We start from the raw sequence: 19,582 nt of genomic DNA on the forward strand, positions 1-19,582 counted from the left end.
ATCATTAGCCAGTCTCTAGCTTTTATTCGATATGGCCATTTAATACTAAATGGTATAAGAAATATTTTGTTCAGTAGGATGAAAATGGATTACAGCAAGGTAATCTGAGATTTATTACTGGACTCTGTAGAATTAACACACTGGAGGCCCATCTATATACACCTGGGTTGGGATAATAACACGAACTGCAGATTAATATAACATTCCCTTGCATGCACAACCTATATATTATTTGCTTCTCTGTTTTTGTGGGAAGTTTACTTCTTCTTTTTATCAGATACTTTAGGCAGCCTAGAGTTCACTGCAGTTAATGAAGTAGCCACTGTATAGCAGCTTCCCACAAAACTATTTGTGAAAATCATATTTTTAAAGGGAAACGTCCTCTTTGGTTTTGTTTTGAATTGTGCTGTTCTAATAGGAATAATTTTTCTGCATGCTTACATTGTTTTTAAAATAGAAAGCTTTAATTACAGTATGAAATGAAGCATCTAAGATTTTGGCATTTAACAGAAAGCCACCTTGGCACATGGGGCAGTATTATCTTTGTTAAGTTGCAACTTAAGCTAGCAACAGTGCACAGCCTGAACTAACTTCTGTAAAAATCCTGGAGATGTTGTAGCTGATTCAGCTGGATTTCAGCAGGATAAAACATTGCAAAGAGCATTACACAACCATTATAAGAGATAGAACATCCTTCTCTACAGCAGAATATACAGTGTCCCTGGACATTGCTTAAGCTTAAATATAGAAGCAGTGAAGTGGATCACAGATCCCTCCTTGTGCCAGCTCCTGGGAGGTTTTAGCATCACACCTGTGCTGGACTGTCCCAACCATGATACCCATCAGCAGACTTTTGAACAAGAGGCAGAAAGCTGTCTCAGATTTCTTCACGTAATTTACACTCAGTGAAAGCCCCACACCAACACCCCGTGTCTATACTGTCTTTTATGCACAGGTTCAAGTTCACTAGCTCATATGTTTTTAGTTGCCTGTGTCCATATCCAAAAGGGCAAATGAGTCATGATAGCTAACTTCTCCTAACTGAACAGGAGTGTATAAGGCAATATGTATATAGAAGAGATGATCCAGGAATTAAAGCTTGAATGTGAGTGTAAGTCTTAAACTAGCATATTGGTTAAGCCATTCCCACAGAAACAGTTAGCTTTGATCCTAAAGTCACAGCAAAACTCTGAATATGGTTTACCTCACCAGTATACTAATATAATGGTAATATTATGGCATTACATTAATATATTATACATTGAATGGCTACTACAGAAAAAGTAGACACATTAGAAGTGGGTAATGATGAATTAATGATTTTATGTATTAATTACCACATAGAGATTAGATATTATATTAAATTTTTTAAAATACTTGTTATGTTTTGTTTTGGTTTTTTTTTACAAAAAAATGTTTATTTCATTTTGTTTGACATTTCAGATGAAACTGGTAGAGTCTATTCTGTCAGTAATACACAGAATAATAGGTCAGTAACACAGTTTATAAACTATATGCTCTCAATCCATGCCATAGTGCTTTCAGAATGTGTCAACACTCAGTAATTTCCTTACCCAGCTCAAAAGCATCTTGGAAGCACCCCGGGCAATGTCTCATATACAGCCATTGAGGGTTATCCGCTCCAAAATAGCTGTTATAATCTGAATGGAAGAACCATAAATGATTCAATTGAAATCACTTCTGAAAATGCAAAAGGAAATGAACACAGAATAAACTACAACATTAGGGGGTCTAACAGCCCGCAAACATGAAGATTTAGAATTGAAGACTTGGGCTTTTCCCCTTACAGTCATCCTACTGTATGTAACAGCTACTTTAAGACGTTGAGCACAGTATTCATAAAATTGACCTTCACTGATTTTAGAAGAGCTTTTTGCATCATATCAGATATAAGTTAGCTAAACGCATCCAACTGCATCTGACGTAACTGAAATGTGGTAAAAGGGTCTCTCTGTCCCCCCTCTCTCCTCTCTTTGAAAGAGGTTAAGTATTCCTATCTTCCCCATAAAGGAGATATAGTATAGTCTATAGCACTTATCTAGTTATAGCTTTCATAGTAAAACTGTGTTAAATAAAATCTCAAAATCTAATGCCACCAAATGTTGGATACACAAACAGCTTGCTATGTGGTTTTGGTTTTTTGTTTTTTTGTTTTTTTTCCTTTGTGAAGAAACAATGCCAAAAACCCCCCCACTTTTTTCACAGAAAACTAATGGAATTCTATAAAACCAGAACAAATCAAACTCCCAAAACACATGACAATTACTTCTAGAAACAAGGGACTAGCAAAAGACAGTATACTAACTAGAATAATCGTTATGGTTAAATAGGATATTTTAGCTTTATTTTGAATGCCACCCACATTTTTTATTGTTTTCTTCTCTTTGCCTACACATAACAGATTTTTTTTTTCTTCCATTAGGTTTTAAAGTCTTTTTTTTTTGTTTTATTTTTTTTTTGTTTTGTTTTGTTTTGTTTTGTTTTGTTTTAAATCACTTCAGAACAATATAGAGGAGATGAGAAGCAGGTGTGTACTTTATCTAGTAAACTGAAATATTAGACAGTACGAGCAAGATAACATCTAATTGTGTATTAAGTATTGCCTGAGGGATCGGCAAGGGAGAAGTTATTCAGCTGATGTAAACATGTGCAAGTGGCATCAATCCTAAAGACATGCCATAGGTATGAAAGTGTGTATCAATAATGTTGGCCTGTCGAAGTGGATAGAATCAGTATATGACCCATGACCTCCTACTGTGAGAAATAGCTGCAATTTACTTTGCCATAAGGAAAAGGCCTTACTCTTTCCAGATTATGTACCCTGCTGCTTCTCATACAGAAAAGCATCCTCAAGAAGGCTGTCATTAAAACACAGTAATGCAGCTGTAGTAGCTTGAGTAGGTTTAACTGTTGTCTTTTCCTTTACCATACATACTGGCAAAGATGTGCATCTTCCTTTTGACAGAGGTAACATAGAACAAAAAAATTTTAACAGAAATTTAGATTTTCCACTGTTTGTGAATGCTCATCTTTTTAAATTGGCTAACTATCAGAACTGAGTTTTTCAAACAGGCATCTTTTGTTTTTTAAACTGCTTTTTTCAAACTATATTAATCTTTATCATCCCAATTGTTTTTTTGTGTATGATGCATACAGTGTATCAAAGAGGATTAGTTTGACACAAAATGTAAAATATTTCCTATTTTTTAAGAAGATAAAAGTAATCCTTTGAGTTACATTTTTTCCTGGATATTTTGGTAGAGATTTTATTATCATGGCAGTAGTCTACTAAGAAAATATATTCATACAGGAAATTTTTGGTAGTGAACGATCTGACTTAAATAATCCCTAATAAACAGAAACATAAATAAACTAAAATTTGAAAAAAGATGTTATGGTATAAAACATCTAAGTGAAAATAATGTTTCATTAACAACTGTTAATGATGATTCCTCTCTTTGACTTCATTGATACTTTTTATTCAATCCTGCACGAAGTTATACCACAAAAGCTGGAATTCTGATTAAGAATCCCCTAACACAGGTCTTGCATTTACTGACAAACTGGAAGAAAAGATGGCAGTACTGAGTCTTTAGCTAAACCCAGAAGACAGGATACATGAGGCTGGGAGCAGCCTGATGGTTGTGAATCCAAGTTAAGATTAGTAGTTGATGCTTGTTTTCTCTTTTATAATAAGTTTTTACAATGCTGCAGTGGTGTACTTTACTTCTTGCTTTCATTTTCAGTTCTTCTGTCCAGAGTTGTATCTGTTATGTACGTGTGTAATAGAGGATAATATCAACCCCATTCAACTCCCAATATTCAGAGAGGAAAAAAAAAAAAAAGACAAAGCTCTCTTCTCCTGCATTATGAGGAAAGTCTTAACCACAACTTTAAAACAATATTCATCTTGAGAAGCCATCATGTCACAAAGCATTTCCACTATCACTCATATGGGAACTTTATTAAAAGCAATCCTATTCAGTACATATTCAAACAACAATAGTGCAGAGATGGACTTCACAGCAAACTGAAAATTAGTAACAAGCGATCATATGAACCCCAGAACAAATTAGGCTTATTTTCCTGAATGTTTACATCTTGTAATTGACCGCAGGCATTTTGTAATTTCCTACAGTTGGATATTTTGTAACACCATGTTGATTCTCTATATTTAATATGGTAGGAGAGGACATAGTATCCATTCCCACACTGGGACATTTATAGGGTCTCTGTCTCCTAATAATCACCTATATTCACAAACCTTTTGAAACTTATATTTGAGACTTCTGTCTCTCTGAGAAATTTGGTTGAACTCAGCCCCCAAATTAAAAAGTTTTACAAGGATGAACAACAGATATCTTGTTTCCTGAGCCTCAGAAACTGCAGGGCCCTCTTCACTGTCCTCAGGGACTGCTCACAATCTTCCAAATCCATTACTTCCACAATTTGTCTGCTGCCACTAGATTCTACATATAAAACCAAAACAAACCATAATAAAACAAAACCATTTATGAAGTCTTTGCAGGACGTATAACCCGTATTTTCACCAAGTCCTCACAAAGTCCTTGGGAATATTGGATACTCTTTTCCTTCTCCTTGATGCTATTGCTCTGAGCCCCATATTCAGATTTTAATACTGTACAGCACTCAGCCAGGCAAATTATCAAATCAAATTACAGTGGCTTACCAATTTACCTCCCATCAGCTCTAAAGCAATACCTTGTTAACCTGCTATAACTGCACTGTGAATCTGAACTGAACATGTATGAGTGAAGGTTATTTTAGAAAGAAAGGACAGACCGAAAGAGCAGCTTATATCCACAAGGAAAAAATAGGGTAGACATTTGAGCAAACTGTTTAACTTTAAAGGCAATTAGGCAATGGAATGACTTGCCTGAGGAGGTAGTTTAGACAATGTAATGAGAAGTGCTTAAAATAGAATACACTATTTGTGAGACAGACACAGATGTAAATAATCCTCCATGTTTTGAACTAGATGAATCAGGAGAGGTATCTCTTCTATTCAAATGTCTGACTATAAAAATTCTATTCTCTTTCCTTGGGAACAGCTTTCAAACTTATGACTGTTTACACCTGTTCTGAATACTAAAGTGAAACTGCACTCCAAAAGGCAGTTTAACCTCACTGTATCATTATAAAGTAGATTTATTCATAACAAGCATCTATGAAAAACTTCCAGCAAAAAAGGCCTTAGTCAGGGAGATGCACATTGTTGCAAAAATGGATTGTTTCTCTAAGTGCTTATATGGCCCCATCGCTATAGCATCCAAGCGCCTTACAAACATTAATGAATGTATTCTCACAACACCCCTGGGAGATAGAGATAGTATTATTAGCTAATGCACAAAGAGTAGCTTGTCCAAAGTCACACAGAAAGTCTGTGGCACAGCCAAGACTCAAAACTGTGATTTCCTGCCCACTGCCGTAACCATGACTATATTCTCCTATCCATATACAGCATTTCAAAATATGTTGCATATAACCTCAGATCTTTACACAATAAGCCTTTCTGTTCACTGCAGATCCAACTGCTGACTTAATAAATAAAACTGACTTTGTTTATCAGGAAGCTTCATTATGGCAACAAATTTGCAGGTTACTGAAACAATGACAGTTATATGGGCCATAACTGGTTCTGATATATGAGAGCACTGAAAGAATTACTTGGTCATCACATTCAGAACAGGAGGCATCATATCTAGAACATGATTTTGATACCAAAATATTTTCCTTCAGATAATGTAAACTGTTACATTATACATAGAAGTCTAGTTTTGAGGGGAAAAAAAAAAAAAAAAAAAGCTAGCTGTATTCCCTACATAGTTCCTTTTGGATAAACTATTTCTGTAATAAGACATATACAGTAGTTTCAGTTTTAATGAGGTCAAATCTGGATGGACAACTGCAGTAAGTGTATTTACCCCTCAATATTAGAGATCAGAATTTGGCCTATAAATTTAATATTATAATAATGCAAATATATTTATAAATATATATAGGTTTGTAGTCATTTAGATTAATTTTAATGAATTCAGAGATCTGATCAAATGATAACAGGATTCTTCTGAATCAAGAACACAGCAACTTCTATTTCATTTTGGCAGGGGGGAAGGACAGGCATTACATTTTTCCTTTAGTTCTAATCAATTAAAAAGGAGAAAATAGAGGACAACTGAATAAATAATGGAAAAGTGTTTGAAGGTGTAGTAGATCACAAAGTGAATAATGGTCAAAAAAATACAATACTGTTGCAATGAAGAGAAGTATAATTTTGGAATTCATTGGCAGAAACAATAGACAAGGTAAGTAGTGTCTCCTGAACTTCACTCTTGAAGTTCCAACAGCAGCATTTTTCTCAGCTTGTGGCTTCATATTTTGAGAAAAATGTAGATAAATTAGACTTGGGTTTAATTAGAGCTACCAATATAGCAAAGGGGATTTACATTAGATGCTAATTGAAAACAGCCCAGCTATCAAGACAGTTAAATGATGGAGCAGATTACCATTGATGGAGAATCCACATCTCAGACATGTTTAAGAACAAGTTAAATAAATACCTGTTAGGGGTGATCCTAATTCACATAAAAGGATAGACTAGATTGTATCCTCAGATCCATTTCAATTTAACACATATATTTAATCACTGTACAAATAGTACAAACGGTTATTCAGATCCCTTATTCTCCAAGAACCCCTATTTTAGAATCCCTTACTCCCTCTTTTTTATCTCCTTCTTTCCCCTGCCTCTCTTTCTGGTTTACTCTCCCTTTCTCTTTCCCCTTCTTTTTATTCATCTCTCCCTCCCCTATTAGCTCTATCTCCCCCTTTCTATCTTTCTCTCTTCCCTTGTCCTTTCATTCCACCCTCTGTTCTTTCTATATGTTTCTAAAGTGATACATCCCTAGTTGGACTGTAAATTCCTGAGGTGTCTATCTTTAGCAACCTTAGCATGTTAAGGAATGTCCTATTCTGAGGGACCAGATAACTGTTCCCTATAAGACTACATAAAGATTCAAATTTAGATAAAATGTGATTTAAATTCCTATCATACCTTCACTACAGGACCAGAAAACTGCAATGACTGGGTACTTCTGGGTAATTTTTATTATAATTTTTGTTACCATTGAATAATAGAAAAAATATTAAGACAGACTGTACATTAGTAAAATCATCAGATTAGAGAAACAGAAACTCTTGCTATTAAAGACCTTAGGCGCTCAGTTAGGTTGCAGGAAGAGCTTTTAATTTTCTCTGATTCTTCCAAGGCCAGAGCAAGGTGGTTTTGCCTGTTCCTGTAAGCTACCTACTTACATTTGCACATGCAAAAAACATACTCTGACTCAATATGATGAGTATAGATCATTCTGTTTCATAAAAGCCAAACTTATGTCACATGAAGGATCACAAACTGGTGTCCTGTACCATCTCTTTGTTTCCTTTCATTTCTTTTGAGATTGTTGAAACACGGAGTGGATGGAGATAACTGGAACTGCACTCAAATAAAAGAATTATAGATTAAATAGTTCCTAGTTACAGGTGAGATGAAGTGTTTAAACAGTCAAACAGGAGTGGAGAAAATGTTTCTAATGAAGGACTAAAGGAAGACTTTAAATTTGGAGCACCCTCTTGGAGTTATAATCCCCTCCGGGAGTGCTTTGTAAAAATGAGATCAGACTATGTTATCTGATTAGAAGAGGCTACTGTATTCTTCATCCTATTTTGTCACCAGACAAATACAGCTGATTGGGAGAAACTATTCAGTTATCTCAAACAATTATACAAAAGCCATAATAATAATAACGTGTATTTTCACTATGTGATGTGGCAGCCTACGTAGCTGCCGCTAAGAAGGAGTCCTTTATACAACTAATTCATATTCACTGGAGTGCAGTTTATTAGAGTGGCTATATTTATGTGCAGTTTATAAGTTACTGTATAAAGGATTAATTAAAAAAAATGCACCATTTGACAAGTCTAGAAGTGCACGCATGGAGCAAAGTCCTCACTCAAGGAGAAAATGAACCTTTGCCTAGAATGTGGAGGAACCTGCAGGGTGCTCTTCAGAAAATCTGGAAATACTACTGAAGCTAAAAGTGGGTACCAGAGAGCCCACTTACAAGATGTTAGCAAGGGCCGTCTGCTGTGAAGTTTGTGGAGTGCCTGGCCAAACACTAATGAAGAAAGCCACAGGAATCCCATACTGGAAACTGAAAGTTAAGCTGTTAAATATGAACATATGGAGTTAGGCAAGCTGTAGGAGTGCCAGCTAGTTGTGATGATTTAGACAATAGCACTTGTCGTTCCTCATAGGAAGATCATATCAATGAAAGGAGTCTTAGAATTTTATCAGTTAAAATGGATGGCTTCACTTAAAATGGACAACCACCACTGACATAACCAGCAAAAAGAATGATGATGACTCAGTGGACAAAAAAATCATAAAATGTTACTTGACATTTGGTCATGAGTTGCATTGTGCTAATTTTACCAGGAGCTAACAGATTGTCAACCACATATAGAGGTAAGATCTTAGAGAATGGCACAAGCAAAGCAAATTCATTCTCTCTTGTGAAAGGTCTCACTTTCATTGCCTGCATTAATAATCTCCAATCTGGCAAATGAATTCTAAAAGACAGTCAGAAATCTAGTTGTGGGGTAGGTCTTTATTGGTTTTGTTTTGTATTGGTTTGGTTTGTTCTGTGCCTGTGCTTGACTGTGAGAAAGCACACAGTCTTTCTGACTTTCGCTCAGAAAATAAGGGCCTAATGATTGAGAAAAATCTGGAGAATTACTGGTAACTATCACATTGAAGCTCAAAGTGAAAACATGAGACTGCCTCATGTAGCCTCAATTCACCAGAAAACACAGATAATTTCCTCTAATTTCACAGAATCATAGGATCACAGAATAGTTGAAGTTAGAAGGAACCTCTGAAGATAATCTAGTCAAATCTCCCTGTTCAGAGCAGGGTCAACTTCTGATGAAGGTCACTCAGGACTGTTTCTCTGTCAGGATGTGGATCACCACACCCTTGGTCAACAACCTCTTCAAGTGTTCAATCACTCTTACAATTAAAAAGAACAATTTTTTTTTTTCTTATACTTAAATGGAATTTCTTGTATTTTGGTTTAAACCCATTGTCTCTTGTCCTGTCATAATAATTTTGGCAAAACTTAACCAAAATGGAAGAAATCAAATTTGATAGCAAAACTTTATTTAAGTCAAATTGTTGAGTCTTTCTTGAAGGGAAGGATATTTTATATCACATCTAGTATAAATTTCAGTGAAATAAAAAAATTAATTGCACTGCCAGTGGTTAAAGAGTCATAATTTTCATAGTCATGTGCAGTAATATACGTATAATGACATAGTTCAATTTGCAGGAAGAAGTACCATAACAAACTAACTGGTGATAATCTCAGGAAAATAGTATCTTTCCAGCTGTTTTCATGAAGATGGTGCTACTGCGTCACGTCAGATACACCCTAAGGAAATCAGTGAGTATTTCAATCACAAGATGGGAAGCCAACTCGAACCCAGAAGACATAGAACTACACATCTTGTGTTCAAGTGCTAAGTATACAGATTAAATTATTATGGTCCAGTTTTCCATCTACACCACAGTGGATGTGGACCAGAAAATAATTCAAATTGAAGCCAAGAAGTAGGATAAAGAACTAATGTAATTATGTGGCCCTTCTCCATGTTACTCCAGTTGCAATGAACGCTACACCATAACAGTAAGTGAAACCAAAGAAGTTCTATTAAACTTGCACGTTGCATATATTTAGATTAAATTTTATTGTATTCCACCCTATTTTAATTATAAACTAGTGGACTTTGGTAAATTAAATCAAATACTGAGGAAATTAAAATATATTCAAAAGAAGAAACTGATCCCATAGTTCAAGCTGAGAACCAAAAAAATAGGATAGTGGAAAATAATGTTATTGGGCTGGTTCTCTACTTTCTCAGTTAAATTTTGCATTCCTTATATTTGAGTTATCTTTGGTGTATAGTTCTAGTTTTATGATCTTGCCTTTTGTGGTTGCATGAAAACGTTCAGTATGTGCAGATAAGAATTTTCATAGAAATGCAAGTGACATGCAATGGTAGGGAGTTCCTGGGAATAGCTAAACTGGAATAAAATCTTTTGAAAGATAACAACAATTTTAAAAAGTCTGGTGCCTATCTGCTCCCAAACCTACTGTGAGACTACTTCAGAAATGAGGTGAAGATTGTGAGACTTTTCTGTCCCACTTACACTAGAAATATAAACATTTTTAAGCCTGTAATATTCAAGAAATACATTGTTACAGAATACAGTATATCTAGTTATGGTGAATATGTATAGTTATAGTATAATTCTGGTATTAAAACACAGGTTGCAAGACCATCTTAGTTTATCTGTTTCTGCTCCTGCCACTATTTGAGTAAGATTTTTTTTGCTCTTTGCCAAAAGTTAATGGCTTGTGCTTAGAAATTTAATAAATATGTAGTATTCAATATGGTGAGAATGAATGATTCAGACTCATAACATCTGAAGTCTTAAATCACATGGCAGATAATATGACATTCCTTGCAATCAGGTAATGGAACTAACCAAAACAGGACCTTTGATCTACGTTATTAAATATTTGCAGTTGACACTGGGTCAACATTAAGCTAGAGAGGAACCTTAAAACACCATTCCAGTTCAATTGTGACTGGTATCTGTATTGTCCTTGATCTACATCTTAGTGAAAAGAGAAAGTGATGGCTATAACTGTCCACAAATTAGGAAGGAGTTGCTTCCTGGGAGTTAGTGACATAGTCACAAATTTCTGGAGAAGTTACTTCAGCAAATAATCATGACTATATAATGTCAACCTTTGAATAACAGCCAGAAGGACTTGGTTCCAACAAATAATACTTTTATGTGGGGTCTTGATCTTATTTCTGACATAGGAAACTGCTTATAACAGAAGAGGGTGACAGAAGTGGTGGTGTTCAGCCTAACAGTAGCATGAAATACTTGCTAACATATGTATCTACAGGCCACCATGGCAAAAACATTTCTTCCGTGGGCTTTGCTGTCCACAAAAATTATACTGCAGTCAACTCCACATGAATCCTGGAAATAAGCTAAGTGGATAATGTGTTCTTGCTCCAAAACCTTACACAGTATTTTTGTTATATGCTCAGTATGAAAATAACACATACCTGACTGTCTAAGAAACAAAGATTTTCAAAACACTGACAAAAGCCTGAACTAAGGCAACTAACAGTGATTACTGCTAATACTAAAAGTTTAAGGAAGCATTTTAAAGCCAGTGAGGAACATACATATAGCATATGAAAAGTGAAAAGATCAATAGGATTTTCAAAGTTTGCTCAAAATATTAGAGATTAAATTCTTAATGACTGAGTAAACAGGTTAAGGAAAATGAGAGAATAGTGTTAATTGCATCTTTAAATTTCTGCTGGGTTTATTTTGTACAATTAAAGCTTAATAGTTTGAACTTTTTGTCACTACTGAGTAACATAACAGAGTAAAATCATACTGCATGACATCCCAAAAAAAAGGGAATTGCAGGAAAGATGAGGGACAATACCACGTCATGCTATAAATTAATGCAATAAATTAAAGGGGAAAAAAAAAAAAAAAAAAAAAAAAGAGAAACAAAACAATACCCAATATCTTAGTTTGCTTCCTCTCCTATGCATTAAAGCAGAAATATTTAAGGGCAGGACTTTATCACAGCCCTCCTAAAGAACAGGTTTGCATGACCTCAGAAGATGTAGTGTATTCCATAAGGAAGAAGAACACTACAAATCATTGTGTATAATCAATGAGATTTATGATAAATTCGCTCTTTAAAAATTTTAACTGATCATTTCTATATAATGTTTATATTCTAAAGTTTTCTATACCCCTTGCACATATGTTATCATTGAGGCAATGCTGCTTAGTGCTGCTATGAGCTGTCCTTTCAGCACCACAACCTACCACACACGGGAACTCCTCGAATTATCTCCAGCAGTTAATTACCTTATGAAACAAGAAGAGTGCTGCATTCGTTTTCAGACTCTAGAGATACATGTTTAAAAGACACAAATTAAACTATACAGACCTTTCAGTTACACATATGTAAAAGCAGTCATTTGCAATGAACTGGAAACACTGATAATTTTATAAACCACTTTTTATAGGAGGCAACAAAGACATTTCTTTACAATTACGTAATTGTTAAATCCATATGTGTTTGAAAATCCTGTCAGAGTTGCAAAGTAAGAAATCATTTCAGCTCAACAACTAAGCATACATAATAGAATTCCTTCAAACAGCCAAATTATACCAAATCCCACATTATAAAAATTCATTGTTTATATGTAGGTGATAAATGTAGATTTTCCTTCCAAAAATTTTCAGTGTCTATGACAGAAAATTCCTTCCCTGTAAGCACTAATAAGATCATCTGCAGCAATATCTTTGATGTGCTGCAGGACTGTGGCTCTTACTGAATAGAAGAAAATGGAAAAAATATTCTTAGACTGTATATCTACTACCTTTTTTAAAAAAATTTCTTTCTTCGTTCTTTGTACTTTGGGTCAACTATGCACAAACATGACAAGAATAAAGTCCAGGTTTAAAACCAGTGCTAAGTCCACATTAAGACTCTATCTTGACCATAGAAATAGTTTAAAAGTTATTGCCTTCTTCTGTTGGATGTTTATACCTATCAACACCCCTGCAAATTTTTAATGTAATTGAAGTCTAATAGGAAGAAATTATATTTACTCCCTGTTGATATAATGAAGAGATTGTTCATGCTGGAAAGTTCAGAACTCCACCTTGTGGTGATAATTTTAACTATATGATGAAAACAACGGAGGAGTAGAAAAGGAACACTGAGATGCATTCAGAGAAAGCGGGAGAAATTTGGATCTGAACCATGGTGCCTAAATTCCGTGGAAGTTCATTTGGAAAAGCCTGCAAGTTTGCTTAAGACATGTGAGGCAAAGCAAAACAACTGAATGTTTTCTTTATTTTGGGAACAAATTTGCAAAACAATGTAATGTGTAATATTCACTGTGAAGATAGGCTTCCATCGCTGCTCCACTTTTTCTGTCAAGCCAAATGACTGAAAATTAGCACACACCTATATTTACAGTGAGCACTCTGGGTTCCTTTAGCTTTCTTCTAGCAACAAATACTAAGCATTCTGTTAGACTTGAATTGTTTAATGAAATCCAGAATGACTGCCTCCCTCCACAGACTGCAATAAATAGCAGATAAACAACAACACAAATTCCATCACTAAATGTTCCTATATGAAAAGAAAATACACCACTAGTAAAATATCCATCCTCTTTTATTACTAAAACAATATGAAGGGAACAGATGATCTAAGCCTCTGGAAATTTTCTCCAACTTAAAATAAAATTATCATAGAATCAGGCTGATGCACAGAAGCTGAAAAATGCATATGTATATATAAAAAAGTCTCAAGTGCTACCATTTTATTCCCATGGTTATGGGAAAAAAAAAAAAGGCAAAAAAAAAGATGTTTTAATTTATAATGTGGTGGTTTAATTTTTCATTACACTATAGAATAGGAGGCTTAAGGGTGACAAGTTGGCCAAGCAAGTTAATATGCCAAATTCCTACAATTCTATAGCTGCTATGATTTGTCTGCTATTTGTCTACAATTCTATAGCTGCTATGATTTAGTTTATTCTGGGGTAAGCACAATGGATTTTGGGGATCCCTGTTTCCTTTCACTATACGGCTGAGTTGTAATTGATCATCATATGTTTTACTGCTGATGTATCTTTGTAGAAAACATAAATTGAATTAGTTCATCCATTTAAAAAATAAACCAAAATACTACAAATTTGTCTACCAATACCGTTTTGTTTGTTTGCCTGCTTACAGTATTAGTTTAATTAATTAATTTACATGGAAAAATCACTGTCATGCCACAGAAAGTATTTTCCTGAAGAATAGGCCCCTATTTGTACCTCTTCAGACACAGAAATTCTTGAGGTAAAAACTAATGAAACTAGCCTACCAGGGATCTTCAGATTTCTGTGTAAGTAGCAATCCCCCATTCCTGCTCAGACTTGCCTTTATTACCGGAAGTACCAGCATGCTGCAAGACATATGAATAGCTTTACATATCAGCACATACAAACTGAAGGAGAAGACATCATTAACTATTCTTTTGTGTACATGCCTAAGCCCTCATACACTGTCAGGAGTCTCCTGCAGAAAGAGGATACAAATAGCAAAGGAAAGACACTCTGCTAAGCTTCTTACTGAAGACATTAGAAATAATCTTAAAAAAAGTCTTCCTGTGTTTACTGTACATCAAATCATTGTCCCCTAACAGCTCGCTCTAAAAACAATGTCTTCATACAAGTGTTGTGCACCCCTGGAGTAGTTATTATTTCAGAAGATCACTGTGTAAAGCTTAAAAAACAAGGACCAAACCTTTTCCACAAATAAATTATTTCATACCTGTCCCTTGAATACACCCTCATGGAATACCATGTGAATAGATTCTTAAAATTAATCCATTACTATAAATAAATATACACAAACCAAACATACAACTCACATAGACACTGATACATATCGATCCTGACACGGAACTAGTAGTAAAAGCAATAAATAAATAACTTACAAGGGTTTCATACAATTATAAACAGTCAGGTCATGATAGGAAAAAAGTTATATCCACCAAAGGAGAGTTAAATGTGTAGAGAAGCTATAAAGAATAGTAAGCTTTTATTAGTTTTTAGCATGGCTGCCTCTTAATGAAATGTTGCTACCATTATTCTGCACTGCACAAACAAAGCAACAAGAATGAAGGCCTGCCAGATGAATGCATGCAATTGCAGCAGAACTCTGCAAGACAATAAAGGTTTTAGTGGAAGGAATTAAATACTTTTCTTACCTTCCTCTGGTTCCTATAATGACCAGTGCACCCTATCTTGAAGCAGTTGATTTGAAATTGAGCTCAGTGTATGAATTATCGAAACATAATAGACATTAGGCAAAATGGGCAGTTACAAAAGCACATCATACCAACACTTCTCCAAATCCCAAATGTGTAAATTTGCAGTTTTATATATGTCAGTTACAGGGATCATAAAAGGCTTCCTGGATCTCCTCTCCTCTCCGTCTCATATTTTCCCCTGCAAGAAGCCTCCCTCTCTCTGCTGCCCGCGGATCCCTACTGCCAACTCTGCCCACACCTCTCCTGACAATAGCAAAGTAGACAGAACTTTCCTTTGTGACTTCCACATTTCTGTATCTTATTTTCTGAATTTCCAAGTTCAAAATTCGCCAGATACCCATGTATCTTCTCTACATTTTATGCAGCATTCTCTCTGGTGGTAGAGAATAACAAGTAAAGCCCTGCACTGGGTTATTACCTTCTTGGCTGTGATGGCTTTACATAGCTTGTAAATTTATTATTTCCGTTTCAGTATTTCAAATGCTCACTCTTACGGATGGTTTATGTATGCACTGTGTCTGTGATAGTACTTACTTTTTATTACCATTTTTATGATACAATGAGTTCTAGAGAGGGAATCCACTGGCAATAATTCAGGGCCAATTTCTAAGTGTGAAATTCTTTTCTCAACAAACTTAGCCTACATGACTTGATCACTGCCAAATTCCTACACGATACAATAATCAGAGCTCATATAAGTGGTTGCATTCATTGGTGTAATTGGATATGGACAGTGTAATTATAGATTTTCTTCAACCCAGCAAGATTTTTTTCAGTTTCTCAGGGATTCCACTCATCTGCTAAGGACCAGAGAGTTCAGATGAGCAGTGTCTGGGCACCTTCTACTGCACTGACCTCAACTATTGCACCTGACCTGGTCCTGTCACCAGCTGGCTGCGAAATGCTACCCCTGCTCACTCTCTCTTTGCAAAGCCACCATTTATGCTGTGTGCTGCACCATCAGCCAATGTTACTGACAATCCTTTGCACTAGGAAAAAAATGTAAAAGTAGTTGAAGAAAATATACCTTACGGTAGAAATTCCACTGAAAATTGAAAACAAATGCCTACAAAACTAAACAAAATAAAGTCCTGTAAGAAGAACTTTTGTTTCCTGAAAAAAATAAATTAAGAAATTCTAAAAATCAGATATGTAAGGAAAGGATCTTAACAAGGCTTGTGCAATAAATTCCAGACATTGTTTCTGGTGAAATAAATACTGCTTTTACTTTCACATTTTTAGAGCAACTATGTGAGGTTTGATCTTAAGTTGTATTGCCTACTAAAGTTCTTCAGTATTATCCTTGTTAGAATCTGTATATTCTGTTGTAAACTACAGTGAACCACAAAGCAAGCCCACAACTTAGGACAATTAACTATGTCAACACATAGGTTATTTGCACATGGTTATTCACTGTTCTCAAGTAGTCAGGATAACTGTTCACACTGATGAGATTTTAAGTCCAACATATTCAAGTTAATATTTGTAAGCATATACATGCCACATTTGTTAGAACATATGCGGCACTTTTTTTATTATGTTTGTTTTCCAAAGATGAAATATTTCCAATTTATCAAATATTTCTCATATATATGGCTACAGTCATAGGTACCTTTCCTTCCCGTGAAAAAAATACAAGCAATAAAGCATAGCAACACATTAGACTAGTATTTCTAAAGTAGCTTCATTCAAAACCTCGAAGCTTAGGTGTTTTCCCCTTTAAAAGATGTCACCTCATCAGATCAACTTATCACTTGGGTATGATCTCATTTCCAAGAAGCAGTAAGTATTCCTGCTTATGGCTGACAACTTTAAAATGACTGATACTGTAGAATGGCTTTATTTAGACTTAAAAGAGCAATCACAGAAAAGAACACACAGGTTAACTATGACTACATATTTCAAAGTATTTCGGAATTTTTATATATATATATATATATATATATATATATATATATATATATATATACTTTATATATATATATATATATATACTTTATATGAATATACAAAGAGTTTTCTTTACAGACATTTCAAGTATGTTTAAAACCAAGCCAAATCAAGTACCAATTGAATCCATATATGATAAACCGATAATTTACTTGTCAATTTAGTAGTTTAATATTTAAATAAATAAATAAATGATAATTTGTTTTAAAGATCATGTTTTGATTGCAAATAACATAATTTATGAGCAAAAGCATTACCATTAATTTGACTCAAAATCTGGTTTAATCTTATTATTTCTGGTTTCAGATACATGTTATAGATACATGAACTGTAATAAATTTTTTAAACTAAATATGTCTCAACTGAATTTCAATTTCCAAGAAAAATTAATTGCTCTTTTTCTTACTGGTTTGGCTAAACTAATAGAATTTATGTGAGAAAAATGTGCCAGTACTAAGTATAATTCTTTTTTTTGGTAGAAAATTACTGAGCATAGTACCACAAAGCCACATGTAATGCACAGAAGATCTTATTACTTACAGGAAAGGAGGAGGAGGTACTAGAAAGTCATTTGAAAATGTCATGAGAAAGTGTAGTACTGATTGCTGCATTTATAGTAATTACAAAGGAAATGAAAAGAAAAATCAGTAACTACAGACCTTCTCAAACATTTAAAATATTCAAGGTGAAAGGATGAATCTAGTCCTGAAAAGTTATTTTCTGGCTTCAGACAAATCCTATCATCTTCTCAATTCTTCTCACTACCCTAATATTCTTAACTTCAAGTTATCCAAGACTTGCTCACAGGATTTTCTTAAGTTTCCAGCTCTGCAATAAAAATACTTAAGCATAAAATCTCCCATATACTCTGAAGTTGTCATCAGTCACTTGTGCAGGCACAATATAAGCACGACAACTGTTTCCAATTTGGTGCATGGCTCAAAGCAGATGCAAACATTCCATTTGTGGTTGTTGGCAGAGGCAAGGTAATAGACAGTATCTAACATCTATTGCTGTTAGCAATGTGCCAAAACAGAATTCTACACAAGAAAATGTTACAATTCTCTTTGGAAATACAGAATCCAAGGGAAATCATGCTAGTAGAAAACACCACTTACTCATAAAATATACATACTCATAAAAAATCTTCTGATTTTGGGCTTGTATTGGTAAAAGGGTCATAAATAATGTTTTATTCACATTTCAATTGTTTAAAAAAAATCAATTTTCCACACTGCTTTAACAGCAGTGATACTGTGCTGATGTCCAATAGCCACTATCTAAAATACCTACTACAAAAGCACAGCATTAAAATGTAACAGAGAGGGAAATGTGGAATTTTGTACAACAGAGAACTAACAATAGAAGACAACTTTGGAAATAATGGAACATAACTTCCCTGCCTTCATATGCCTTTTATCTAATCCTGTTATTTAGAAGAGCACTTTAATGTAAAAAGAAAACCCCAAACTTTAGACAGATGATCTTAACTCCTATTTTCAGATATGAAACTACAGGAAACTCAAATTCCTCCCAATATGGCACACAGCTCTTAACCATTCAGCTGAATTACAGGAAGACAACTGAGATTTCATATCTTAAAATGGGAAGTGGCAGGCTAACTGAAACAGTGCTAAAGATAGAAAGCTTACTCAGCCCTGAACTATAGAGCTCAGTATATTAGGTCCTCTCAGGAAAGTTGTACAAATAGGGTGATGTGAGAATAGAAGTGTACCCAGCTCTTAGGTCAGTACCAGAATACCTCTAGCATAGGTTACAACACCACAAATAGAGTAATCTACTAATTGAGACCTTTCTGATGTGCTTTTCTTGCCATTAGCCTATGGGTTCAAACAGTGGCTGCTGGTTTATTTGCAAGGCAGAGTAGTCACTAGTCCCTAGCAATGAGACAGACAGTACCATTTATCATGCAAACAGCAACGAGGAAAATAACAGTAGTTTTTAAAAGAAATTTCTGTTACACCATCAGTTCTCCTACCCATCAATTTATAGAGAACCTGGAAAGTGAGAAAAAATGAAAAAAAAAAAAAAAAAAACAAAACAACAAACATGACAGATTATAGAGGGGATTGTAAAAGGAAAAGTCTGCTTACTGTGTGGTTATTAGCCTGGATAATGTTGCCTAATGTTTTGAGGCAGATGTTTTAACTTGTAAAAATTAAAAACCATATTAATACAACCACCAAAACAGGGATCATTGTTAAGTCATGAAAGACAGTATTTCTGAGAGGTAAGGATTTTCAGCCTTGAAGAGGAAAAATTTGGGGGTATGACAGCTGTTGACAAAATCATGGTGACTTGGGTGAAGTAAATATGGACCAGCTACTCCCTGTCTCTTCCAGTACAAGAACTTTGGAGTATCAGATGAAGCTAGCACCTGTCATGCACTAGGGAAACAAAAGTACGTGGTTCTCAACACAAGTAGACCTGTGGAACACCTTGTGACACTGTGGATGGATTCAAGAGAAGACAGGACAAGTACGCAGAAGAAAGCTTAATTGAGAGCTACTAATGTGACAAATCACATCAGGCTCAGGAAAACTGATAACCTGGGAAAACCT

At 34.8% G+C, this 19,582-nt stretch overlaps 1 protein-coding gene across 7 annotated transcripts in view; it reads right to left on the reverse strand.

Moving 5' to 3' along the window:
- TAFA5 (TAFA chemokine like family member 5) overlaps positions 1-19,582 on the reverse strand; it is a 494,345-nt gene that overhangs the window by 385,095 nt on the left and 89,668 nt on the right. For 6 of the 7 annotated variants that reach the window (XR_004406012.2, XR_004406011.2, XR_004406010.2 and 3 more), the window contains exon 2: positions 1,575-1,661. The exons of the other annotated variant lie outside the window; for it this stretch is intronic. Coding sequence is in view for 2 of the 6 variants with exons in the window: in XM_032985108.2 (XP_032840999.1) it covers positions 1,575-1,661 (87 nt within the window). In the remaining 4 variants the exon portion in view is untranslated. The remainder of the gene's footprint in view (positions 1-1,574; positions 1,662-19,582) is intronic. 7 annotated transcript variants of the gene reach the window in all.

Source organism: Tyto alba, unplaced genomic scaffold (assembly GCF_018691265.1).
Source record: "Tyto alba isolate M040663 unplaced genomic scaffold, T.alba_DEE_v4.0 Super-Scaffold_2, whole genome shotgun sequence".
Taxonomy (NCBI): Eukaryota; Metazoa; Chordata; class Aves; order Strigiformes; family Tytonidae; genus Tyto; species Tyto alba.